The 26,817-nt window shown below is 44.1% G+C and overlaps 5 protein-coding genes across 12 annotated transcripts in view; 3 read left to right on the top strand and 2 right to left on the bottom strand.

Annotated features, from left to right (window-relative positions):
- exoc6b (exocyst complex component 6B) overlaps positions 1-2,173 on the bottom strand; it is a 45,960-nt gene extending 43,787 nt beyond the window's left edge. For all 4 annotated transcript variants that reach the window (XR_008949514.1, XR_008949515.1, XM_057025875.1 and 1 more), the window contains exon 1: positions 1,914-2,173. Coding sequence is in view for 2 of the 4 variants with exons in the window: in XM_057025875.1 (XP_056881855.1) it covers positions 1,914-2,005 (92 nt within the window). In the remaining 2 variants the exon portion in view is untranslated. The remainder of the gene's footprint in view (positions 1-1,913) is intronic.
- On the top strand, positions 1,877-8,760 carry tkfc (triokinase/FMN cyclase). Of its 4 annotated transcripts, none has more exons than XM_057025878.1 (18): positions 2,027-2,167; positions 3,075-3,195; positions 3,613-3,802; positions 3,876-3,980; positions 5,393-5,580; positions 5,691-5,769; positions 5,848-5,937; positions 6,100-6,134; positions 6,201-6,285; positions 6,375-6,464; positions 6,563-6,679; positions 6,923-7,042; positions 7,350-7,487; positions 7,585-7,691; positions 7,768-7,874; positions 7,991-8,024; positions 8,124-8,216; positions 8,297-8,760. In XM_057025878.1, exons 2-18 carry the CDS (start codon positions 3,190-3,192, stop codon positions 8,684-8,686), a joined length of 1,974 nt encoding a protein of 657 aa, XP_056881858.1. In that variant the 5' UTR covers positions 2,027-2,167; positions 3,075-3,189; the 3' UTR covers positions 8,687-8,760. The 4 variants fall into 4 exon arrangements, with proteins under 4 accessions (XP_056881859.1, XP_056881858.1, XP_056881861.1 ...); XM_057025881.1 differs by having other exon boundaries at positions 8,293-8,760; XM_057025879.1 differs by lacking the exon at positions 3,075-3,195 and having other exon boundaries at positions 1,877-2,167.
- Positions 8,761-9,386: 626 nt separating this feature from the next.
- Positions 9,387-14,261, top strand: si:dkey-9k7.3 (circularly permutated Ras protein 1). The gene is made up of 18 exons (XM_057025874.1): positions 9,387-9,484; positions 10,097-10,148; positions 10,704-10,865; positions 10,936-11,022; positions 11,101-11,186; positions 11,287-11,484; positions 11,573-11,617; positions 11,714-11,803; positions 11,872-12,023; positions 12,106-12,187; positions 12,268-12,392; positions 12,558-12,642; positions 12,724-12,830; positions 12,944-13,056; positions 13,263-13,374; positions 13,460-13,600; positions 13,763-13,856; positions 13,957-14,261. The coding sequence occupies exons 2-18, from the start codon at positions 10,097-10,099 to the stop codon at positions 14,059-14,061; spliced, it is 1,836 nt and encodes a 611-aa protein (XP_056881854.1). The 5' UTR covers positions 9,387-9,484; the 3' UTR covers positions 14,062-14,261.
- A 3,382-nt stretch (positions 14,262-17,643) lies between these two features.
- On the top strand, positions 17,644-22,805 carry LOC130522429 (E3 ubiquitin-protein ligase TRIM21). Of its 2 annotated transcripts, XM_057026825.1 has the most exons (15): positions 17,644-17,830; positions 18,440-18,581; positions 18,694-18,916; positions 19,006-19,184; positions 19,289-19,393; positions 19,572-19,661; positions 20,823-21,056; positions 21,134-21,281; positions 21,440-21,487; positions 21,576-21,602; positions 21,688-21,752; positions 21,831-21,941; positions 22,018-22,136; positions 22,255-22,351; positions 22,439-22,805. In XM_057026825.1, exons 2-15 carry the CDS (start codon positions 18,441-18,443, stop codon positions 22,589-22,591), a joined length of 1,740 nt encoding a protein of 579 aa, XP_056882805.1. In that variant the 5' UTR covers positions 17,644-17,830; position 18,440; the 3' UTR covers positions 22,592-22,805. The 2 variants fall into 2 exon arrangements, with proteins under 2 accessions (XP_056882805.1, XP_056882804.1); XM_057026824.1 differs by having other exon boundaries at positions 21,688-21,941.
- Positions 22,806-22,829: 24 nt separating this feature from the next.
- On the bottom strand, positions 22,830-26,395 carry cmasa (cytidine monophosphate N-acetylneuraminic acid synthetase a). The gene is made up of 8 exons (XM_057026827.1): positions 26,014-26,395; positions 25,394-25,536; positions 25,123-25,278; positions 24,864-25,000; positions 24,630-24,724; positions 24,341-24,512; positions 24,102-24,267; positions 22,830-24,010 (listed from the first exon to the last, which is right to left on the bottom strand). Exons 1-8 carry the CDS (start codon positions 26,226-26,228, stop codon positions 23,796-23,798), a joined length of 1,299 nt encoding a protein of 432 aa, XP_056882807.1. The 5' UTR covers positions 26,229-26,395; the 3' UTR covers positions 22,830-23,795.
- Between the last annotated feature and the right edge of the window lie 422 nt (positions 26,396-26,817).

Below are 26,817 nucleotides of genomic sequence, written 5' to 3'. Positions count from 1 at the left end.
ACTCCTCGTGTGTTCCGTCTGTATCACACTGTACAGAGGGCATCACCCAAAAGACAATATCTAAATTGTCTTCCAACACTGGCACAATATATAACACATTTAGGATTTATTACGTTAAAATGTTTAACAAGCTCGATGTTTTCACATTGAAGGATGAAGTGGTGGATCTTTTATGAAATGAGAAGCATTTTTTTATTCAAATTATTCATTTAATGTGTCAGAGCAGCATTTCCTTCTGCAAACATGACACTTTTTTTTAATGATATACAGTCACAAACTTTCTCTATACAAAGTCAAACCTGATTCAGGGATGTGAGAAAAGTGTCGGAAAAGACCGAGTGTATCTGTGGACAAAGCTGCTCTTTAATCGCGATTGCAGCTCTTCCTGTGTTCTTTCCTGTCCAAAAACAGAACACAAACATATACACCTGTGTATCACTTGTATCCAACACCCTTCCTCCTGTTGACAAGGAAATGGCCGACTTGTACAATGGAGGCCAGGTCTGACGCCACACTGCGCTTTCTTTAAACACGCAGAAACAAGTTCATCCTCCTCTCTAAAAGATAGCCCCTTTCCTGTCAAGGTGGAAAAGCCTGTATGAATCGAGATTAACATTGGCAACATGGACATAAATAAAAAAGGAGGATGTGTCCTCACTTCCACCCAAAGAGCCGTTCGCCCATAATAGCCAACGCTGATAAAGTCCAGCTGCATATTGTTAAACGCAGGGTGTAGCCAACACGTGCACAAAGGAGGAGCTCTTCATAGTTAATGACAGGAGTTCCTCTTTGCCTTCAGTCTGGCTGCATAACTGTGGTTAAATGATAAGATGAACCCGTGCAGCATGTTGTCCAACGCTGCCGTCAAATATGCTCGGCGCCAGAAAAACTGATAAGAAATATAGAGGACTGGGTCATTAATGAAGGAGCTTAATACGAATATTTCCTCCCAGTATTGTCCTGAAGATTTCATCTGATGGCTCCTTTTAAGGCTTTTGGCTTGAGAGGTAATGGTAAAGTGGGAGTAAAGCTGAGGGATTCTCTACAGGATAAACCCCTGTCTTTATATATGAATGCATATTGTGTTCATGTTTGAGCTTTTGGTTGCTGGCGGGACCAGGAAGACATAGAAGGCCAGCTGGAACAGGCTATTCCCACTAACTGGGTGACTCTCACAGAAGGGAGTTGTCTGTTTTATCCCAAGTTATTCTGGAGTCAGAAGGAATGCTGCAGCTGGCCTCAACCTGCAGGGATACTTCTGCACGCCAAACTCTCACAGGCAAGCAGCTTCCACCCCCCGACATTCGATCTTGGACCTGGGAAACTGAGTCTTCAGACGCTGAGTGGCGCGTTGCTAATCCGGGATGGCACACCAGTATGTGAAATGTGCCTCATTCATTGTGCAATGTTGACTGATAAAGCTGCTACACTTGGCGTTCCTTCCCGACACCACGCCGTTGCTAACATGTTAGCTAACTAATCAGAACAGATCGACCCCACAGCTAACTATAGTCAGGGACAAAGCCGAGTAATCATAAACAAATGTCAGCTCTGATGCGAGTGAGCAGAATCCTAATGAGTTAGCAGCGTTAGCTAAGGCTGGCTAAAGTAGCTGCTTTATCAACAGGTAAATTGACAAACCTACAGACAGGCAACGGCGTGTCAACACCCGAGGCCGCCCATGTCCGCGACTGACCGTCGGGTAAATTAGCTAGCTTTGCAGCTAAAAGTCAGCCATTTAGCTGTCCGATAATGGACATGTCCGTTTAAAGTTTTAAATAATCTCCCGGAGTATTGGCGAAGCTGCTAAATTGATGCTACTCTCGGCTAGCTGCTGCCCCTTAGCTGGGGGACGCCGTGGTTTTAGTTGCTTCAGCGGGGCTAACGCGGACATTCGCCGGTGACGAGCTTACCGAAGAGTCGGGCCGATACAGTTGGTGTCTGTGCTTTCTATCTCCCGTAGGATACGTTCGTGTTCGGCGGCTGTCTCCACGCTCGCCATCATGCATGTTTCACAGGACGGTTCCGAGATTGAGCAGCGTAGAAGCGAGCGGAGCGGACTCGGCTGCTCTGTGCGTCACCCAGGAGGAATCGGGGGTTGGTTCGATGTCGTTTACGGAGTCGCCCCAGTGAGCGGCGCTTCCTGGTTGGAAAAAGTTTCTCGAAGGTAATCGACACAAATGGAATTTCAAATTTTGTTGCAAAAGTCAAAGAATGAGCAACAGTTAAGGTCACATTTTAACAAGCGCTGTAAGTCACAATTCAACTCTCCTCCTGTTTTACATTACACACTAGGTTTTGTATGTTTTTGTTAAAATAGCTCCACGTTAATGCTATTCATTTCCAATATACAGTACTAGTTCCGTTTATGGACAGCTGACAAACCCATTTATGACGCACCATCGCCCTCTACTGGACCGGACCAAGAAAAATAAATTCTCGTCAATTTTAATTTATAAAATCTCTTTATTAAGCATCTTTCTCTAATGGGGGCAAGAGGAAACCCCTCAAGTGCAGCCGCCTCAGCTGGTGAACGCTCAGTCTGACATCTACAGCTGATGCTTTGCGCACAGTCGCAAACTACGGTCAAATCGGCCAAAGTTGCAATGTTACCGCTTGCAGTTGATCTCATTTCAATGTCACTTTTCACTGGAGGCCTAAAAATGATTAATGACACGTTGATGGAGTTCACCTCCAGAACCGCCGACATTAGTTCATCTTGTGTTTTACGTCATTGTCAGGGCGTTTTTAAATGAGTAGTTGGACCAAATCCACATTCTTTCCCATGTAACGTCCTAAAATTGTTTTAAAACACGCCATACACAGAAAACACGCGTAAATGGTTCGTTTGGTCACGCAAGAGCTGAAAGTGTTTCAATCAAAGACCATGTGAAACAGTATATAGCACTTCCTTTCAATTTTTCAAAATAAAACCCAAATACCCCGGCTGTCATGCTTTTAACCAATTGATCATCATTCACGATTTACTTACGGCAATACATCAATAACTGTGTGTTTGAGTGGTGATGCAGGGTGGATAACACTAAAGTAGGAGGACCAATGTGTTTTTACAGACGCAGGACGCTTATTGTTTTATTTCAGTCATCGCATCACATCCGCTATCGCTGTTACAATTTATTTACTTTACGATCAACCTGACGTCTTTGAAAGAAGGAGCAACAAGTGAAAATGCAGGTAAAACACAAGTTCTTATATGGCCCTTGGATCTTTGATGGGCTTATTTTCCTTTCTGACTTCCTGTTTCTCACAACTTTAACGTGACCGCAGCTTTACTGCTAGCAGGCTAAAGTTAGCATTGCTGCTCAGTAGGTGCAGAGTCCACTGCATTGTCAAGCTGTAAATCCCACTTTATTCCACGTCTAAAACTTTATTGAAGAGCTTCTTTAAACACTGATTTTACTCTGTTAGTCTCGGAGTCATTACACATCCAGAGAATATACGTATGCATCCCATATACATGAGTTCCAACTATAAAATGAGAAGGTGAACAGTTTTGGCAGATCTCTTCTATGCTAGTTTAGAACACATTTAAATCCGGCTTGTTTCACACACGAGTGCATTTTTAAATGTCTTGTAATTCCTCTCTATTAGCCCAGAAAGAAGCTGCTAAACTCATGTGACAGCTGCGTGGATGAGGCTCTCTGTGGCTTGGTGAGAGGCAGTGGGGGCTTGTCTCTGCTAAAGGGCCACCGAGTCGTCATTCGCTCAGACTTAAACTCCCTGAAGGGCAAAGTGGCCCTGCTGTCTGGAGGGGGCTCAGGACATGAGCCAGCACATGGAGGTAGAACCATCAAAAGCATCTTGACTTCCTGCCTGGAGTCATCCCTTAACACTGGTCTTCCTGCTTCCCGAAGGTTATGTTGGTGCAGGTATGCTGTCAGCAGCTGTAGCAGGTGGAGTATTTGCATCGCCCCCGCCTGCAAGTATCTTGGCTGCCATTCTCTCTCTGCACAATGCAGGTAGTTCACACACATACATACATATATACTGCTCAAAGAAATTAGAGGAACACTTTTTAAATAGAGTATAGCAACCTATCAGTCAAACTTCTGGGATATTGATCTGATCAGTTAAGTAGCAGAGGGGGTTGTTAATCAGTTTCTGCTGCTTTGTTGTTAATTAAATCAACAACAGGTGCATCAGAGGGGCAACAATGAGACGGCCCCCAAAACAGGAATGGCTTTCCAGGTTGAGGCCACTGATACTTTTTTCCCCTCCTCATCTCTTGGCTGATTTTTTTACTGACTGACTTTTTACTGCTGTAGTTCTTCATTTGTCTTGGATCAACATCTCTGTTGATAGCATGGTGCGGTACCTGGACGCTACAGAGGTTGCACAAGTAGTCCAACTCCTCCAGGATGGCACATCAATCCGTGCCATTGCGAGAAGGTTTGCTGTGTCTCCCAGCACGGTCTCAAGAGCATTGAGGAGATTCCAGGAGACAGGTAGTTACTCCAGGAGAGCTGGACAGGGCCGTAGAAGGTCCTTAAACCCTCAGCAGGATCGGTATCTGCTCCTTTGTGCAAGGAGGAACAGGATGAGCACTGCCAGAGCCCTACAAAATGACCTGAAAGGGTCTGGAGCTGCTGTGGAGAACGTTATGCTGCCTGCAACATCATTCAGCATGACTGGTTTGGTGGTGGGTCAGTGATGGTCTGGTCTGCATATCCCTGGAAGGACGCGCAGACCTCTACAGGTTAGATAATGGCACCCTGACTGCTATAAGGTATCAGGATGAAATCCTCAGACCCATTGTCAGAACCTAAGCTGGTGCAGTGGGGCCTGGGTTCCTCCTGGTCCACGACAATGCCTGACCTCATGTGGCTAGAGTATGCAGGCAGTTCCTGGAGGATGAAGGAACTGATACCATTGACTGGCCCCCACGTTCACCTGACCTAAACCCAATAGAACACCTCTGGGACATTATGTTTAGGTCCATCTGGCGCCGCCAGGTTGATCCTCAGACTGTCCAGGAGCTCAGTGATGCCCTGGTCCAGATCTGGGAGGAGATCCCCCAGGACACCATTCGTCATCTCATTAGGAGCATGGAGCACAAACTACTGAGAATCATTTTGAGTTGCTACAATGACCAAACGGACCAGTCCGCTGCATCATTTCTTCACTTTCATTTTTGGGGGTGTCTTTGATTTCCCCCCTCTATGGGGTGATCATTTTCATTTCTATCAAATTATGTGGCATCATTTTGTTACCAATACATCACCTACTTTTTATCAGGAAAGATATTCAAGATAATTTATTTAGCTCTGATGTGTTTTCGAAGTCCTCCTCTAATTTTTTTGAGCAGTGTATATTACATATATAGAGCAAGATCACCGATTGGACAATTAAACTAAGAGCCCTCTCACAATAGGAGCGTCTGGTGTCCTTCTCATTGTGAAAAACTACACTGGCGACCGCCTCAACTTTGGCCTGGCGGCAGAGCAGGCCCGTAATCGTGGTGTGGCTGCTGACATGGTGATCGTTGCCGAGGACTGCGCCTTTGAGCGCCCGAGTAAGGCTGGGAGAAGGGGCTTGTGTGGCACCATCTTCATTCACAAGGTAAACCAAAAAGACTCAGAGGACAAAGAAAAAAAACAACATAGCTGAGATTGATTTAGGAATGTACCTATTTTCTGTGGCAGACTGATCCACTATTATCTTAACTTAAGATTGCAGGGGCCTTGGCAGAAGAAGGATGCTCGCTGGACCAGATGGTTTTGAAAGTCACCGAGGTTTTGAAGGAGATCGGTCAGTCCCAGTAGATTTGAGGAGGAGCAGAGAGGCTCTTTGCTGATAGCGTACGTACCGTTAATGCTCATGCTGCAGGAACACTGGGGGTGAGTCTCTCTCCGTGCAGCGTGCCAGGCTGCCTGCCATCTTTTGACCTGCCGCCAGGAGACATGGAACTGGGACTGGGTGAGAAAAGCTGAATAATAATGTTAAGGCTTCAATAGTAAAGGTTAAAGGTTAAAGTTACTGCTGAACACAGCGCCGACTCTTACGTGAGGGGCACTTTTGAAAGACACTATTTCCTCCCTTTAGATTAAAACAAACTCCGAATGTTTCCTCTTCCCTCAGGTATCCACGGAGAACCTGGTATAAAAAGGTCAAAGGTGAGTAAATCCAGGCATTTATTTCTGGTTTATTGATCTGTTTTATGAATAATGGCCCTTTTCCAGATTGCATCTGCAGATGAAGTGGTGAGGACGATGATCGACCACATGACTAACAGGGATAGCCAGTCGCATCTACCTCTTAAATCAGGTCCGGCAAGTGTCCCTGCTTTGTTTAAATTACATTTTAATGCATGCAGCCATTTCATATTTGAATGCAACCTTTTGTGTTTGATGCAGGAGACAGTGTGGTTGTGTGTGTGAACAACCTGGGAGCTCTATCTTCCCTGGAGATGGCTGTTGTTACTCAAGCAGCCATCAACTCTTTGGGTAACTTATTATTTAAGCACTACTAATAACCAAACACCTTCTTTGTTGCGCCAAACAAGGATGTGATAATACCTGATTTGTGCCTCCTTTGCCATTAGAGAGCCGTGGCATGGTGGTTGCCAGGGTGATGTGTGGGTCTTTCATGACATCGCTGGAGATGGCAGGAGTGTCAATAAGCCTGATGAAGGCAAATCAAGAAACGCTGAGACTGTTTGGTGGGCGTGCAGATAAATTACTACATTAATAGACAATTACTGGCAATGACAGAATTTGGTTCTGCTTCCTTTGCCAAAGTACTGACATCCCAAATTAATGATGCATTGTCTCCACCCAAAAACATCCTCTTGCATCCCTGATATGAAGTTAAAAAACACATCTTGAAAGGGACTAATTAGTCCTTTAAAACCAGCCACCGTCTCAACTTTGCTCATGTGCAACGCCTCTTACTTTCCATGCAGATGCGCAGACAAGTGCCCCTTTCTGGCCAAATCTCAGCACCACGTGTGTCAGCGGGCGCGGCTACGTCATCGAGTCTGAAGCCACAAGGCCACAGCTGCAGGACGACAAAACCTCTGAAGGTTTAGTGACAGTTTGCATTTTATTACAAGATATGTGTTCAAAGGGATGGCAACAAACAAAGCAGTAACATTATTAGGATTTAGGGTTTCGTATACTGTGTATACTTTCCAATTATTTTAAATATTTTTTCAGTCATAAGATAAACCTGTAAATGCTATTCACAACTACGTTAAAATAAAAAATATTTTAAAACCAGTATTATAGTGGAAGACCTCTAGTGCCCCCTTCTGGCCACAAGAGGAATTACCAATTTATCATGAAACTTGCTGTCACCAATTCAGGGTTGTTGTTTTTTTTTGCTACCAGGACCACTGAGTCCTGTGATGCACAACGTATTAGTAAGAGTTTGTTCCACGCTTTTGGAAAAGCAGGAAGAGCTAAACTCCTTGGACCGTGCAGCCGGAGATGGGGACTGTGGCAACACTCATTCGCAGGCGGCTAAAGGTAAGTAGCAATAGTCATGTTAAACAGTGTATTTCAAAGTTTAACACACAAAAAAATGTTGATAAAGTTTAAAAGCTGCAACAAAACCTATTCTCAGCAATCCGCGAGTGGCTGCAAGACCACACGGTCCCGGCTTGCCCAGGGAACCTGTTGTCAGTACTCGCTGGATTGGTGCAGGAGAAAATGGGGGGGTCCTCTGGAGCGGTGGGTTTTTACACTTGTATTGCACTATGTTTTCCCCCAAAGACAGACAGACAGACATATTCCCTTTGTCTTCCAGCTGTACAGCCTGTTTTTGACGGCAGCAGCCGGGCATCTGACTGCACGCCGGAGTAGCGCTGCAGCCTGGGCTGATGCAATGCTTGCTGGGACACAGGCGATGAAAAGGTTGACCGAAACCACTGTATCAGCTCTTACTGCACATTTGCTATATTATTTTTGTATATGTCAGAATATCTATCCGCCCAAATGACCAACATCCTCTCAAAAATCAACTGCTTCAGGTATGGTGGTGCTGACACTGGTGACAGAACAATGGTTAGTTCTCAGCTACCTTCACATATTCCATTTACCTTATAGGTATCAAATATGATTCTCTTTGAAAAACATAAACAACTTATCGGTTTGTTTCACCAGTTGGACGCTTTATGTCCTGCAGTGGAAGAGTTGAAGAAGTTAGTCACACCGCCACCTGGTGGATACATGGCTGTACTACAGACAGCTGCTCAGGTACAAACTGCTTGTGTTTGTAGAAATTAATTTCAGTAGTTTCCTGATGGGTTGCCTACATTACCTGTCTTCCTAGAAAGCAGCCGAAGGGGCGGAGTCGACACGCGGCCTTACAGCCAAAGCTGGGCGTGCCAGCTACATCGCAGTCGAGCGGGTCAACCTGCCCGATCCCGGTGCCGTGGCTGTCGCTGCCATTTTTAAAGCCGTGCTGGAGTCTCTGGAAGGGCAAAAGTAAATTAGTAAATGCAATATTGTCACAGCAGATGAGAAACTGGAGACTGAAATTAAGACAAGAGTATTATGTTGCAGTAACCAACTGTAAAAGATGTGACATCACTGAGTTTTACACAAATCAAAATACAATAAAAGACCACAGGAGTCACAAGTCGTTTAGATATTTACTTTTATTGAACATCTTTCATATTGTACATTGTTTCTTTTATTTGTTGATTAACTTGCCACCTCTGTAACTAAGCTGCTGCTTTCTCTCTTTTACATTCCATCACAAAATAAATGTTAATAAAACAGTGATACTTCCAACAAATACTGTGCATCCCATTGTGTTGATCAGTTCAATATATATTTAGAATACAGTGATCCCTCGTTTATCGCGGGAGTTGCGTTCCAAAAATAACACGCGAAAAGTGAAATCCGTGAAGTAGTCAGCTTTATTTTTTTAAATTATTTTACAATGCAATACTGAACTATAGAATGAAACCAAAAATCAAAACCTGTTTTAAAGCCCAAAATTAGTTTAAAACACTAATTTTAATCTAGTAATACAAGGTTGGAAACATTGTCACTCGGGTATTTCCCAGTCCCAGCTGAGCCTCTTCGTCCTGACTCCGCTCCGCTGGAGCGTCTGTTTCTACTGAAGGAGTCTTTCTCCGAGAGAAGAACATTGTTATGGGTAGTTGTTGGCGCTCTTTCTTTTTCTGAGCAAGAAGATTTTTATAAACGGATATGCCACCTTCGATTATATTTGAGAACTGCAATGAACGACTCGCAAAAAAAAGCCGTGAAGCAGCGAAGCTGTGAAAGATGAACCGCGATATAGCGAGGGATCACTGTGTATACTTTAAATGACTGGCTGTGTGTGTGACCATCAGGACTTAAAAAACTCCAATGAGCTCCACTTTATTATTCATGGTTGCACTTAACATTATAATTTCCTGACGTGCAGAACACACCCACACATCTGATGCGTGACAAACCTGCCGCACAGTTTTCACTTCTGAAGACACTTCCGTGCACAGACTACACCAAAGGTAACTTGTTTCTCATAATAAATGCTAAACTAAGGGCAAAGCGCTTACATTTAAAATATACCAATTTAGTATATCCACCGTGCAGGCAATAGATGGAGTTTAATGTTATTAATTTATCAGACAAGTAAAGATTTAACAGGTCAAAATGAAACTTTGACCATTTAGCTATAAAAAAAAAGTAGCAAAGAACTTAACACTTAACAAAAGCACTTTTTTTTATAACAAAAGCACTTTTATATCTAAAGTGTGTAACCCAAATATTGGGCTGTAATCTGAACCGTGACCCGTCGGCCTAACGAGGGCACATTTACAGAGACAGGTTGTCTGCCGGGGTGAAAATTCAACCTTTTATGAACGTTTATTACTCTGTGTGCTTAACAAACAAACAAAATCATCACAATTCTGTTCTTCATTCTGCCACATTCGTATAAACAGGAAATTGGTGTTTTCTTGGTTTTCCACATCCAGCTGTCAAAATAAGCTGGTTGCTATAGTGATATAACCATAAAAGAAAGCCCACCTGCTTCTGTGTGATCAGTGTGACCCGGTTTCAGTACCAAACATCTAACTCTTGATAAGAACGTTTCAGGGACCATATTTCTTTAACTACAGATGGAGTTTGCCTGCAGCCATGTTGTGTGTAACTGGAGACCCGATGGAGCCGGTGAGTGTCAGCATTTTTAGGGGATTTTTGTATAGAAAAAATGAAAATTGTGTTTCTCCTGTCTATCTATTTGAACCCCTTCATGCTGGATCACTTGATGTACCTTCTAGGTTAATTAGCAAAACAGGAAGGAGGCGAAGTTTAACAAAGAGCAAAACCGTTTGTTTTTCTCTCAAGCGTGTTGGTCCTGTCTCAAGAGCATTGCAGCAGAATAACAGGAAAGCATATGAAGCACGAGTGTGCGCGCGTGTGGGCACACTTGCAAAATGCAGAAAGGCAAGATACCGAATCTGTTATATATGGGGAAATCCACGAAGGGGTGACATTATCAATCTCATATAACAGCTTCGGCTCCTTTAACGTGCGTGGTGTCACTAGAATCAGTTTCGGCCACAGAAAGCTGCAGTACCAATAATACTGTACTAGTATATCATTGAATACACTTCTACACCTCCTTGTACACCTTAAAGGTTCATGTTTAAAAAAACTTTAATGACACAGTGGTCCTTTTGGATCTAGATTAGATTCAACGTTGTTGTTATTGCACATGTACAGGTACAGAGCAACAGAATGTAGCACAGCTAGAGCCGGATGTTCCACCTCTACCGCCTCGTCGGCTCAAAAAGCCCCGTCCAACATCTTTGCCGCTTCCTCCACTTCCAAGCGTCCAGTCTCCACTCAGTCCTCCTTCCCTCCCTCCTCCAGTCCCCCCCAGAGGTGAGTACGATCCAGCCCTTTCTGTGTTTAGCTTTAGCCTCCCCCTCACACCATGCCGCACTTTCAACAGCGGACAGCCAGGAGGGAGGGATCGTACCCAGGACCAACGTCAACGTCATCTCCCTCAATATTGGGAAACTGGTCGACATGAGCCAAGGTCAGAGAACGCACCCGGAAACGCGCACACAGAAACACACACCCTTTGCGAAGCCTCTGCTCGTCTCCCTCTCTGCAGCGGCCGGCCTGGAGAACATGCAGAGCCCAGTGATCTGTGAGAAATGCAGTGCCGCTTTGTCTTGTCTGATTCCTGTGCCCAGAAATGTGAGTAGGCATGTATTTCTTTTGATTTAAAAATGATCCTTTCTTGGGCTCTGATGTGTTATTCCAGAGGGGAATAAAAAGCAGCAGCTTCTTTCTCCAGGTGTGGACATGCGAGTTCTGTGGTTGTGAGCAAAGTGTGAGCTCCGGCGACCGGAGAGCGCGCGCCGGCCAACGCGCAGGCACGCGGAGCGATGACCTCTACCTGCTGACGGAGAACGACGACGACTACCAGAATGTGGAAGATGCTATGGTGGTGTTCTGTGTGGACATTTCTGGCAGCATGAGTGTCACCACAGAGGTAAGAGAGAACGCACGCTTGCACGTGTGCACGTGTGTAAAATAATCCCTATAAAGAGTTCAAAGTGACGACGTGCGTTTCCCTGTAGGTCACATTAAGTAGCACTTCTAAGGCATATATATCCAGACTAGAGGTGAGGAGCCGAGTTGTTAGCTTGGTTTACTACAAAAACTGGATACACCCATCAAAAAAAACCATAACGGACTAAAATTGTGTTCCCTTCTTCTAGAGCATCCAGGATGCCATCCAAAAGGTTCTATCTTCCCTGCTGGAACAGTCGCCGCGGAGACGGGTGGCACTGGTTACGTTTAATAACGAAGTAAGTCAGCGTTCCAAAAGCTGAACGACATTCAGAACCACGGGATTCAATCTGTTGTTTCTTCACAGGTTGAAATTTACGGCAATGGGATCAGAGCGCCCCTCGTCCTCAGGGACTGGGCGTTGATCGACTATGAGCACATCTGGCAACAGGGCGTCTCTTATGGAGCCTCGCACTGTATTGCGGAGACGTGTGACCAGCTGAAACAGGCAGTGAATGAGTGAGCGGGCATCAAGAAATGCGACTGAAGTGGCAGAAGGCTGGTTGGCTAATGTTGTCACTGATTTGAATCTTCACTCTAGCCTCAGGGAGCAGGGCGCTACGAGTCTCGGTCCTGCTGTCTTGGCCTCAGTCGCTGTTGCATCCAGGTACCCAGGGTCTAAGGTGAGTAATCTACAAAAAATGGACACTTTTCCCCCCATTTTTTCCCCTCACTGTTTTTGAATTGTAACCATGTTTAACAGGTCATTTTGTGCACTGATGGCAGAGCCAATATTGGATTGGGGAAGATGGAGGACACCCCCTCTGTGTCCTCCTCTATTGATCCATATTTCTACAAACGAGTTGCGCAACAGGCTGTGGACAGTGGGTGAGCACACATGCGCACACCCAAGAATGATATTTATGCAATTAAAGTCGAAACAATGCTCGCAATAAATTGATATTAACCAGTACATTGGGACAATGACTCGGGCCTTGTAGGAGAAAAAAGGGTTTGAGCCGCAAATAGAGAAGTTAATGTCTTTTCTCTCAGTGTCATCATATCAGTAATGACATTTGAGGGGACAGACTGTTGCCTGGCCGACATCGGCAGACTTGCAGACAGTACTGGAGGAAGGGTGAGACGGGTCATGATCATTACGGCCACTAGGGGGCTCCATTTAGCAACAAGTTTGACTGCGTTCTCTCCTCATGCACAGGTGAACATCGTGAGCGTCAATACGGTCGCAACAGAGATCCAGTTAGCATCCATGGACAATGTTCTTGCAACAAATGTCACAGCAACCTTGCTGGCAGCTAAAGGAGTGTACGTTGGCAGCCGTACTAACAATGCTGTGGGGGCATTGTAACAACTAACAATGATTTTAAAAAAAACTGCACCAACAGTTCAATAACATAGTATTTTTTTTCCTCTCATAGATATTTTCCATACGAGCGTGAAAGAAATCACAAGCTCGTGAGAGAGATCGGGAATGTGACCAGTGGGCTGGAAATCACGTTTCAATTCGCTGTAAAATCTAAATACATGGATGGTAAGATGGCCGTTACCGTGTTTAGAAAGTCAACCTTTGCAATATTTTGAGATGCCGGTTCCACGCTGGCACCAGCCCACAGGGAAATTTGACTTAACGCTCAATAACACTGTGCCAAACATGGCATTCTACAACTGGCACCGTCCGACTCCATAATAAGATAGGTTAAATCATTAAAATCAAATATGTGCGCGTGTGTTTGACAGTCTTTCTGCGGAGAAAAGTTCTACCGTTCCAGCTCCAACTGACCTTCAAGACCAGAGAGCAACAAAAATGCATTCGCATCCTGACAGAGCAGCGACCAGTAACATCTGGCAGGTAGAGGGAACCCCAACACTCCAGTTTAGCTGCATTCGATCGCTCCCACGTCTGCAAACGTTTCTGCCCTCTGCTCACTCTGGAGGTGGCTTTCGACGACGAGCCTCAACATGGTGGTGCTGGGCGTTCACTGTGCTCAACTCTGTGCCAGTTTAACCATGGAGGGTCGGGTGGAGGAAGCGCAAAGGCACTTAAATGCACAGCAAGACCTGCACGACCAAATCAGGTACCACGGCACCTTCTATTCTCATTTTAAGCTAAAATCAAGATCAGGCGATGAGGACGGCGGAGCAAGAACCCCACGCAAATTAAAAATATAGAAGGCAATTACGACTAATTTTGTGTCCGTTTGGGCGCCTTTATACACTCTTATGTCTCTGCTGCATAGGAAACAGAGGCCGATCCAAAAAGACGAGATCATCTACAGCAACTGGATGGACTCTATGGTCACAATCTGTGCGGAGATAACTACAGAATCCATGGTAAGCTCACATTTTTTAAAAATACTTGTCTGCTCAGCATTTATATTGCTTGTAAGAAGGGTTAGGGTCACAATTATGCATCACCTTCTCGCCCCTGCAGGCCGTGTCTGATGAAGCGGCTAAAGTCATATACCAAATGAAGAGAGCCACCAGTACCAGGGACAAGAGCAACACCACTCAAGTCCAAAAGATTTCTAGGCATTAAGACAAGAATTTTATGGAAGCACTTTAGTATAAATTTCAATGAAATGTACAGTATATACTTGACTGTATATCTGGCAATAATTCATAACTTCCTATTAAGTTGGTCTGTACTAGATCCACTGATATTGTATGAACCATGCTTGTTCTTACTAAATTAACTACTTTAAAAAAAAATTTAAAAAAAACTAATTGAAAAACTAACTAATGAAAGGATGTGACATTTTTGAAAGCAGTACTTATGCAGAATGTTATCTTGAGAATGGTGAAATAATGGTTATGCACGTACCAAAAACATGATCAAAAAATGCTTTTGTTAATTGATAATGTACAGTTGAGCTTCTGTTGAGCTTCACATACCAAAACTGGCGCTCAGAATTAGGTTAGGCACGTGTTTTATGTATATGTATGCAGTCATTGACCTTATTAAGTGAGTCCATCCATCTTCAAAATTCTTTTCCCTTCAAACGTGCCTCAAATGTCTAAACTGTGGGAGCTGAACATCTGCTCTGTTATCAAAGAGCTCAACAGAGGATCCACTTCCTGCGGCAGCTGAAGAAATTCAACCTACCAAAGACAACGATGGTGCACTTCAACGGCGCCATCATTGAGTCCGTCCTCACCTCCTCCATCACCATCTGGTACGCTGCAGCCACCAGATGTCTTCCCATCTGCAGAGAGGGTGATTGGATGCTACCTGCCCCCTCTTCAGGACCTGTACACCAGCAGGACCCTGAGGCGTGCTGGCAGGATTGCCGCTGACCCCTCCCACCCTGGATTTAAATTTTCCGAGCCCCTCCCGTCTGGCAGAAGACTGAGGTCCATCAAGACCAAAACTTCTCATCACCAAAACAGCTTCTTTCCCACTGCGGCAGGCCTCCTCAACAAGGCCCCCGCCCCCTCCCCGAGTGAGAGACTCCATGGGCCCGCTGCAATATAGCAGCACCTTGCACTCTCCACTGCACCACCATCACCCTGCACAAGACACTTTTTAAATATGCTTATTGTATTGTAAATATGCTTTTTTAAAAATATTTTCTTATCTTTATTCTTATTTTACTTATTTTGTCAGCACTGCACGCAACAAACACCAAGTCAAATTCCTTGTATGTGTAAAAAACCTACTTGGCAATAAAGTTCTTCCTTATCCCCCCCCAGGACACCACAGACAGTGCAACAGCCAAGAGAAAGTTTAAACTTCCTTAATCTCCAGTATCACGTAAGCTTTCAATGTTTCAAAAGCTAACCATAGCAATGCAGTTGCTTTAGAAAGGCCCAGGGCAACAGGAGTCAAACACAGCGAGAAAAACCTCACTGGAGTCCCCTATTGGACGTCACCTGGCCTCAGGATGCTGGGAGAAAAACTAACTTTAAGCAGGGGGATTCAAATGTTGGACATTTTGTTCAGACTGGGTACAACATGTCCATTCTAGAGTACATACTGATCAACAATCTGTGCAGATTCCGCTTTACAAATACACAGAAATGTGAGAACCTTCCTTGGTGCCACTCTTTAGGACTGATGGGAGGTGTCGAAACAGGTTTCACTTTGGCATTAGCCGACGTGTGTCAGATTCCTGACGTGCAACAAAGAATACTGTGGAATGCACTTGACCTGTACTGTTGATCACAAGGTTGATATGTTTGGAGGGCTTCAGCTGGAAAAAAATAGTTCCCTCTCTTGTGACCTACTAAAACAAGAGCGGATAAAAATGCACTTGGGGCAGCAGGTTGACGAAGCTTCATCTCCTCGAGCAAGGCAGTGACTAACTAGGTCATGATATTTTCCTTCAAATGCTTCCTTGTCTCTATTTTTGGCTTATTTTGGAGGGATGGGTTTAGTATCTATTGGGATCAAGCGACAGTATTAAATCATGCGATTAGTCACCTTATTTTTGTGACTCATGTGTCGTGTGCTATTCATGCACTGTAGTGGTGTTTATACAATTTTTAAACAGTGTCACGTTGCTCCCAGCCATTTTGTCACTAATCAATAATAGCTATAAAAAAATAGTTCCAATTTAAAACGGCCAGAGCTAACATTTGTTATAACCTTTTGTCTGGAGAACTTCACGGTGTACCTTCAACAAGCTGCTGGAACCATCCCTCAGGTTTTGATCCACATTGGAACGATGGCATCACGCCGTTCCACCACAGCCTAAAGGGGCTCTGTTGGATTGAGATCTGGCAGGTATGGAGGCCACCTGTTCCTGATACCACTTTGAGGTGATATGGTGTATTCTCCTGCTGGAAGATGGTCCACTGTGGTCATAAAGGTTGCTGCTGCCGCCCGTCTTCTTCAATGTTCTGTGTGTTGTGTGTTCAGAAAGGCTATTCTACCTTCCTTGCATGTAAGCAGTAGTGATTCGAGTTACTGTTGCCTTTCCTTCATTTCGACCCAGTCAGCGAATTCTCCTTTGACGTCTCAACAAGGCATTTTCGTCCACACAGTTGCCTCGTTGGATATTTCCTCTTTTTCAGACAATTCTCCATAAAGGAGATGGTGGTGCATGAAAATTCTGGCCCGTCTGGCACCAACAAGACCACCTCGAAAGACACTTAAATCCCCTTTCTTCCTCATTCTGACACTGGGTTGAACTTCATCAAGTTGTCTTGACCACCTAACTACATTGAATTGCAGCCATGCGATTGGTTGTTTAGCTAATTGTGTTAACAAACAATTGTTACCACAAATGGTGGCCCTAATAAAGTGGCCGATAAGTGTATGTACAAAAGGAACAGTAAGGTTGAAAGAGGAAAGATTCCACTTGTCTATCATGCACGGCTGCAGAAAAGGAGTGCACAAGACACAAAGACACAAAGTACTTTATATAGTTTGCAGGGAGTTCAGGCTCAGACAAACAAGATAAGCAAAATGTTTTCTTCATAACGTCCGTGTCTCAGTCACGTAGCCACACAAGCAGTTCAGTCCATGAGACCGAGGTTTACTGACTTCCTCTTGACATTTGAACACATTTCGCCTGATGTTGATCAGCTAAGTTTTGAAATTTGTGCCAGGCTTTCGCACCATATAAAAGCAAAGTTTATTTGTTTGAATGGTGTTTTCGACAATAACCGCTGTCCTTCCAGATTGGGCGAGAGATAAAGGTTTGAAGAACTAATAAAACAGCATTCCTATTGTGTCGTGAGTGTCATTACTCAGTGTTTAGTATGTGAGAGGTCACATCCTGCATGAACCAGATTGAGTCAGTGTTACCGACTGTAGAAACATCATGATGGACCAGGAGATGAAAGCTCACTGTTGACTAAAATATTCTACTCTGAATGTTTGGATTGTCATATTTTCAAAGGAATTCAGGGTGAAGAAGACGGATTCAATGGTTCACCAAGCGCGATTACAGGCCTCCGACATACCTTAAGTCCCCATCTCCCAGTATCACTTCTAATTAATGCGCTTTACATTTCTCTGGTTATTACATACAGCAAAAAAAGTAAACCCCCTTTTTATGGAACGGCATTGTTAAAATTCAGGTCTCGCTGTTTTCCTGGCCAACTTTAACCCACTTCATTCCGATTAAGGTGCAAGAGAGGGACTCATTTCCACACGTGCTCACCTCAACCAGTCCAACACCTACCCCTGAGAAGGCGTGGTGTGTTTTTTCTGCAGGGCGGAAAAACAAAAGCAGATGTCACGTAGAGGTGCTTGTCTTCATAACAGGCAGCGCCAGAGGACAGCGGTGAAGAGTGGGTGTCTTTTGAAGACCTCCGACACCTCAGAAGTGTTTTTTTTAACTCACCCACCGACGACTAAGGTATCACATTTTACCATCCAACGTTGAGCTTCTTCGATATTATAGAATCCAGCAGGTGCAGCACGTATTTATGGCTTCAGAAGCAGATTGTGTTCTGTACTGTGGTGTATACGCATGTGTACTTATGGGATCTATAAATCTGGTTTGACTGAGGACAGTTTTGTGCTTGGCTGCTAGCTAGATTATGACATCAATACGTCTCCGCTTTTCACGATGGATTCTGCAAACATCCCTTGAAGCAGTCCTACCTAGCAGCCCCCTCGTAGCCTCTGCATCGCTCTCGCAGAGCAGGACGAGGTCGTCTCAAGTGCCCTTCCACGCCTGACATGAAAACGTTGTGTGCTACGTCCGCATGTGATAAAAATCCTGGCCAACTTCATTCCTCGGGTCTTTTGACCATCCTAATCTGATTTTAAGGGGTTCGGCGCAATATTTTCTGACTTTCAGGCTATTTTTGATACCAGTTAAGCTCTAAAAGTGGATACAACAGGAAATATATTTTAAAGGGGGTTCTGGAACAGAAGACTTCTGGATAAATGAGACCTCTAACGGAATGTGTGCCTCATCTACGATACTGATCTGAGTGCTGGTCCACTTATTTGCCCACAGGATGTCTTTGCAAGGCAGATTATTGTCCGACGAGCAGTTCCAGTGCTCCATCTGCCTCGATCTGTTCACCAACCCATCATCCACCCCCTGTGGCCACAGCTTCTGCTTAGGATGCATCAGTGAATACTGGAGCAGCGCTAAGGTGTGTGTAGACGTTCGATCACCTGGGTATCGGATCATTGACGATAATCCAAGGGAATATGTTTAATTTGCTCTTTTATTCCCCACCTCTTTTTCAATCCATCACATCTCAGGTGTGTCGGTGCCCCCTGTGTAAAAAAACCTTCCAGAAGAGGCCCAACCTCCAGATCAATAGGACGCTGCGGGAGATCACGGAACAGTTCAAAGCCATGAGGAGAGGGGGAGGACCGGTGACGGGGAAGAGAGGGGACGGGGGCAATCCGTGCGCTTTTGTGGAAGAAATGAAACAGTCCAAGTCCATGAAAAAGCTAACTGCGCCTGCCTCGAAGGACAGTGGTGAGATCCAAATCTGCCTCAACCGGTACTAATGCTTGAAAGAATCCGATTCCTCCAACAGTGAGTCCTTTACCGTTCCTTCTCAACAGTTATCCCCACACTGGCTTCATCACTACCCAACCACAGCCCGCTCAGTGCCCTGAACCATGCCTCCAAACCCCCTCCGCCACCTCCTCCCACATTGGGTTCCAGAGGACGGAGACGATTCACTCTGACCACAGCTGCCGGCAGCCTCCCTCTCTGCCAGGTCCACCACAGAGGATTACTGGTTCGCATTTCATGATCGCAATTCTTTTTAACAAGCCTCCCATTTAGAGGAAGATCGGTCGATTATTTAGGCTCCTTTTTTTTTTTTTTTTTTACCAAATTTAGATTTACTGCAAGAATGACCGAGTATGCATCTGTCCTGATTGTGAAACCGAAGACCATTACGACCACGATACAGTGACAATCAAACAAGAATGGCTGGAAAAGAAGGTGGGAACAGGGACAAAAAAAATAACCGGAGATCAGGTCATGCTGAAGTCATTTCAAAACTTGCAAAATCTTTTGCTGCTTTTATGTGACCAAGTATTTGGCCAAAGACACTAAAACACATCCAATTAACTTATTTCAATGATCCGTGTCTTGTTTGTGAATGGGTGCGCCGGTCCAGCTACGTCTGTCGGAGCAGATGATCCAGGAAATGATCAGACAGAGAATCAGGAAGATGGAAGAGATCAGAGAATCCGTCTCCAACGTGAAGGTGAACAATCATACAGTTAACTCTTAAACTGTAATCCACCCTGTATTAGATTAGAAACCCCCCCCCCCCCCCCCCCCCCCGCTGCTGTGTTTTTATCTCAAATATTTTTAATGACAATAAGGCTATAATCTCAAATTTTGAAGCAGTTTGGGACTTTAAAAAAATGGTTGCGCAGTAGTTGCGTGTTAAGTCCGCCAGAGGGCAGAAGTAAACGATGCACATTTGCAAATCACTTCGTTAAATCGCTTCATTAAACTGATACAACCACCTCTTATTTGCCGTTTTTTTTACACATTTTTTACCCGACAGGTAGTTTCCTATACATCTGCAAGAACATTCAACAAATATTTTGTTAAAATTCCTGCCTATACCACAGAAACCATCAATTAAATCGAAACAGCTGTCAAGTCCGCTGTTACCCAGGCAACCAAAAGCGGCACTTGCAAAGTAGAAATAGTTCTATCATACTGAGAAGATACTTTAATTACTTGAAAATGCTGTCCATCCATACCTGTTTGCTGGCGTGTTTCCATCCTCGTTCGCTTTAAACAGTCCATTGACAATTAGCATTATTACCAAAGACTCCGAGGTGTACTTAAAATCTCTTTTCTATCGTTATTACTAATATGTGTTTTATTTCACTCTACAGTATATAGCGTAAAAGAAATCGCAGCAACAGTTAAAAATACGAACAAATACGCTAAAGCCATTTCTTGGGTTTGTTTTGGCCACGCCCACTCCTAGATTGATACGGAAGTGCTTGTTTTCTTATTTAATGTCTTCTTTTTTTTTAAGCATGGCTGCACACCTTCCATAGCATACGTCCTAACTTTTAAAAGGATTTTTGATGTAAATTAATTTATGAACTAAATGATAAATGTACGAATTTGGTGAATTTTCATTTTCAATTTGAAGTTGGTCCAAACATCAATTTTAACTAAAGGATTTGATTATATTGCTCATGCCACAGTAATCCAATACCTCAAGAGTGCATTAAGGGATTTTCTTCACTTTCAAAACAAAATCTATAAACAAAATTCAAATAGAATTACTTTAACTATCATTTTGGCTGTAATAATTGAATTCATGCCAGTTTTAACTGTTATTACTGCCTTTAGTTGGAGTTCTTCTAAGTGATTTTCCTTGATAATGATGTCCTAGGTTGAACTGGAGACTGAGATGGCAGGCAGCATCTGCCTGTTTTCTGCGCTTATGTCTGCCATCGAGCGCACACAGGTAGAGCTGATCGAGTTGATGGAAATGAGCCAAAAGGCAGTGGAGGAACAGGCTGAAGCTGCGTTGAAGAAACTGGAACAGGAGAATAAAGAACTGCAGAAAAGGGTGAGTGCCCTCGAAGAGCTCGCCCAATCAGATGACTTCACACACTGCATCAAGGTTGGTGAAGCTTCAGTGAGGTGGGTGTTAGACCGAACGTTATGGAAAACCTTGAATAAATCGTGGAACTCTTCCAGACGTTCCCCTCGCTCATCCTCCCTCCACCTGTCCAAGACTGGTCGGCAGTGTCCATCGGCACCTATCTGGGGACAAAGAATATCTACAGAAAGCTGGCAGTTCAGGTGGAGCGATTCAACCAAGAGCTGAAGAATGTGGCAGAAAAAGGTTTGACTTCACGATTCTTGACATTAACGCCATAACGTTGCAAAAAAAAAAGATGTCATGAATTATGAAACGTGTCATTAACTTGAAATGTTAATCCCAACACCCCAGTCCCAAATGAAAAGCTAATAGCAGAGTGCATACTTTATTTGTTCCTGCAGGTTTTCCCATGACATCAATGGAACTCAGTCCAGTGCAACCACAGCCCAGTGAGTGTCCACTCCAATACCGCCTTAAATGATCCAACACAATAAATGAGAAAGTGCACATTAATGTTTTAGCCACATGTTTCTGCAGGGATGAAGAGGCTGCAGGAGTATGCAGGTTAGACACCTCCCCACAGTGTTCTGAGACACATACTGTACGTGAGTCAATGCAACTGTTTCTTCCTTTTGTCTTGTCTTAACAGTGGATGTGACGCTGGATGTCAACACTGCCCACCCCAGGCTGATCATATCAGACGACATGAAGAGTGTGAGACGAGATCCGTGTGTGTGCGTGTGCTTTAAGATGGTGTGGGAGGTTTCGCATGAGCGGGCTGTGTTTGTGCAGGTCTGGTGCGGGGATCAACACCAGCTGCTGCCCGACAACCAGGAGCGGTTTGACCGGATCATCTGCGTGTTGGGCAGGGAGATGATGTCATCTGGGAGACACTACTGGGAGGTGAGACCTTCTCCACATCCCTTTAGCGTGGGCGTCCACCAGTGACCATACGAAGACAGGATGTGGTTTTGAACAGGTGGATGTTACTGGGAAGACAGACTGGGATCTGGGGGTGGCCAGAAAATCGGTCAGCAGGAAGGGAAAAATCACAGTTACTCCGGGCAACGGATACTGGTTCCTCAGCCTTAGAGACAAGTGAGTTAACCATTTCTTCCCTAAACTGAATGTTTAGAATTTCCTGGAAACTGCAACCATATAAACTTTGATGAGCCACTTGTTTTTGATGTGCCGTCGGCCTTTTTTCTCCATTCAGAGAGAGGTACGCCTTTCACACCGTCCACTCCTCAGACGTGCACCTGAACCTCCAGCCGCATAAGATCGGGATATTTGTGGACTTTGAAAATGGACAGGTGCGTTGTGGGAACTTTCTTTTCTGTGTAGCCATGCACGGCTATGCCAGGTTTTTCAAATTCAACTTTGTCTCCCTGTTCCTCCAGGTGTCTTTCTACAACGTTAATGCCCAACTCCACATCTACACTTTCAACGACTCCTTCAGTGACTCCATCTACCCGTTCTTCAGCCCCTGCTCCAATAAGTACGGAAAGAACGATGAGCCGCTGACAATCACTCCAGTAAACATGATAGAGTGAATTTTCTTGTGTTTATAGCATGTAACACCTGATTTATTTTTCATATTTCCGTGTAAATTTTGATAACTTCTTAAAATGTTGTACTGGCGGATGACAGCTTAATGTATTACGAATTGTTCGGTGATGGTTTAGAAATTCATTTTATTCTTTTACTGAATAATTTATTAAATATTAATCAATAACTGTAATCTTAATAAAGAGAACCTGAACAGTCTTCTTATTGAATAAAATCAACAACTTTACTCTAATAACTTCATGAGACTTTAATCAGAGATATTAATTGTGCAAAAATATTAAATTAACAAAATCATGTTCAAAAGGTAAATGTCAGTTCAATTAAACAAACATCTTTGACGAGAGTGAAAGTGAAGCAAATCACTACACACTAAATCACATTAATTTAATAAATCAGTCAAAAAGAAACAGGTATTGCAGCATTTGAAGCGTTCCACCTATTTATTTCTACCAGATAGCAATAAAATGAACCAGAAACCTTCACATCTCCAAACAAAAGCAGCTACGAATTATCGTCATCCACCCGCTCACTCAGAGGCAGGAAGTTGCCCAGCACCAACACGCACAAGGGTAAAAGGTTAGCTTAGCGATGCCTTCAGGTACCTCGTGGAACTAATAATAAATATGACACATTAAACACAAAGAATGTTGTGTACATTTTGTGGATTCATCAAAATACATCTGATTGTTCACAAAATAATGAAAGAAAAATATTCCACTCCGCTTAGAATGAACAGTAAAAACAACTTCCTATGTTTTGCGAAGTAGTTAATTAGTGGGAAATGGTCAGGTAAAGAGGCTCTTGTGGCATTTAGGGGTAAGGACATAAATTAAAATATATTTCACATTTCTAATACACTATACACAGAATATTTTTGGTGTCAAATGCTTTGGATTGCTGTAACCCTAAAAAGGGTTAAGAAGAACACGTTTCGGCTTTACTATGATACAAAAATACTGCCTCTAAAAATCTAAATGTAAGTTTAGACCTTAAGATCTTTAAATAAAAAAGTACTTAATTTATTACTGATTTTAGATTGAAAGTATCACCCCATTCATTAAAAACAAGCATGGAACTACCAATAAAGGCTACCACTTTCAGTAAAACTCATCATTTCTCCCTAAATTTTGATTTTTTCCAAAGGTGTTACACCTTTTCCATAAAATGTCTATTTAACACATTTGAAACTTAAAAGCTGCTGTTGTCAATGCGGTCCTGGTTCATCTGGGATTTTGCTTTCTGTTTCTGCAGGACTATGTGTTCGGCAAACTCCCTCATCGCCCCCTTTCCTCCGAGACTGTGACACGTGTACTTTGCTGCATTGATAGCGACCACGGGAGCGTCACTTGGTACTGCGCTCAAACCTGCTAGATTCAGAACCTTGACGTCGGGTTTGTCATTACCTAGAAGAGATGGAAATATATTTCAGATGGGTAATAATCGCGAATATCTACATTACGTAGACGTTTACTTATTGAAAAGTGACAGGTTTACCCATGTACGCCACGTCCTTCCACTGCAGCTCCCTCTTCTCCACCATCGGAAGCAAATCATCCATCGGCTCTCCTCCCACCTGCACCACCTGGCAGCCCAGGCTCTTCGCCAGATTGTCAGCTGGCGCCTGGACGACTGGGTCCTCTGTGGAGGTCAACAGCACCACCTAGCGGGGGGATATGGAAGTAACCGCGATGAGGCTATTTGACAACCTCAATCGGCTGGTTTTTATTTCTCACCTCCACTTTCTCCTCTTGCAGCATGCGGATGCCCGTGATGTCTCTGATGTTAAAGGAGACCATCTCCGCGCCCTTTGCGGAAACAAAGATCTGACCATCCGTTAAACATCCAGAAACTCTGCAGAACATCAAGCGAACCACCTCTGGCGTCACTCGTCCAAAGTACCCATATCTGAGGAAAGAAGCGTGGTTGAAGAAACAATTCGCTGATAAATAAAGGTACTGGGAAAAGGGTTTTATTTGATGTAATATTGTTTATTATTTATAAAAATCCTACATTTAAAAGTACCTGAGAACCCTCTGTTCTGCCACAGGCCAATCAATGTCCACGTCTATGTCCACGCTGTACTCCGGCAGCATCTCGTAGTACGTTACCTTTCCACCCTGGAGAGATGAAGACATATTTATCGAAGGACAAATAGTCAGATGTTGGTCACATGCCACAAATCACACGTCTCAGTGGGACAGAGAAACACATTGACGGGATAAAATTATGTACACTTAAAATATTATCCTTGTTCACCTGCAGAAGTCCTTTGTTAATTATCAGGTCTCTGGTGGTGAAGTAAAATGAACCATTCTCACAGAGCTCTCCATTCCAGTCCTGACGGCGTGGGCGGTTGGCTGGGTCCAGATTGAACGGCTTGGTCAGCTCACCAGCTACAAGGAGATGTGGCAGACAGTGGAACGTTCATACACATGGTCCACCTGACCTTTTCTCTATGGTAAGAAATTCACTCCAAATGAAAATAACGAGTGGATTCGCAGAATGATCTGCTTACATCCTTTCTTGATCTCCTGCCAGCGGAACTGATGCCTCCTGACCACTGAGAAGACTGAATCGAAGCCGTGTTGAGTGATCATCTCCAGGGCTTCCTTTAGATGGAACGGATGGAGACACGGCGCAGTAGCCTGAATATTACACACCACATCCACCTCTGCAAGACAAAACAGGATGTGTGTGTAAATCAGCTGCTTTTATTGCTGTCAACATTATATACTCAGCTGTCCCACGATATCTGTTGTCGCTACATCCTGCTGTGGTTGGTGTACCTGGGTGTGACGTGACAAACTCTTGGATGGTCTCCAAAGAAGTAGACGAGTCTTTGGAGACTTCAGGACTTCTGCGGTGCACCTTGGCCCCCCAGGCTTTTGCCACATTTTCAATATCAGTATGATCCGTTGATACCCATATGCTGGAGAAACAAAATTGCACTGTTTTGTCAATGACAAAACGAGGCTTTGATTAAACGAGGAAAACAGCACTCAGGGTGTGCAGACCTCCACCTAGCAGTTCATTCCACACACATTCACTCACAAAGAAAAACAGGCTACTTAACAGTAGATTGTGTGATCATCAAAGCCCCTCGGCTTTGGAAGATCAAAGCCCCTCTGGAATCCAGAACATCACCAACATTTAATGAGCTATTCTGTGGCCAATTATCAACATTTCCCTTTCACCCTTTCAAAAGAAACTCAAAAAGAGTTTCTTTTTGAACCCTGCCACACTGCCTCCTGGGCGGAGGCAATAAACGGGTTTAAACATGTCGCTACAGATTTCCTTTGTGCATCAATTGCATTTTTTTTTCATGTCTCACGTTTTCTGATGTTTGAACGAAGCGTGATTGTTGTGGCCTATTTGCACGTAGATCACACAGATTGTCTAACGGTACCTGTCAAACATTTCAGAATCCACTGCGGCTCTCAGAACCCATCCGATGAGCGGAACTCCGGCCAACATTTTAATGTTTTTCAAAGGAATCCCTTTACTTCCGCCTCTCGCCAGAATCAAGGCAGCTACGTGTCGATGGACCGGTGGACGATCCGTCTTGGACAACTTGCAGGGTTTACCGTTATCACCCTGCAGGCGTCTTTTTCTGGAAGCCATGGCCGCGCTTGCAAATCTGCAGCCAAAGAAGACAACGAACCGAACAGGGCGAAATGGCTGTCGGAGTGTGACTGAAAGTGGGTGGCTCGTCGTCCGAAATTTGACGATTCGAGGTCAACTACGTCCACATAGCGGATATTTCTCTACAACTCTGCTGCGATAAAGACGGACGCGCTTTCGCGGGCGGAGCTCATTACCGCCACCTGCTGCCGAGGGGTGTAACGACCCAGGCTCGGCTCTGCAACATAAAATTGTCTTTTAATTAGTCCTTTTTTTTTTAGATTTAAATTTAAATGCATTAGGGTGGTACGATAAATCTAAATAACCTGCAGATACATTCGTAATTAAAAGTTTTATTGCACATTATCCGTTGGTGCCAAATTTGCTTTGGCGCTAACGGGATTTTCACTACCCAAATTGAATCTGTTACATTTATTTCCAACTAAATAAACCACACTATGTTTGCGCATGATGTTGCTGCTCGTTTGCATGTCTTTACTTGATCATCAGCGCCGCCTCGTGGACATTGAGAATAAATACAACGATCCGTCTGAATGCGACACATTTTAGTGATTGCGTCTCTAAATAG

This window comes from Takifugu flavidus, chromosome 3 (genome assembly GCF_003711565.1).
Source record: "Takifugu flavidus isolate HTHZ2018 chromosome 3, ASM371156v2, whole genome shotgun sequence".
Taxonomy (NCBI): domain Eukaryota; kingdom Metazoa; phylum Chordata; class Actinopteri; order Tetraodontiformes; family Tetraodontidae; genus Takifugu; species Takifugu flavidus.
This window is presented reverse-complemented; position numbering and strand designations above follow the sequence as displayed.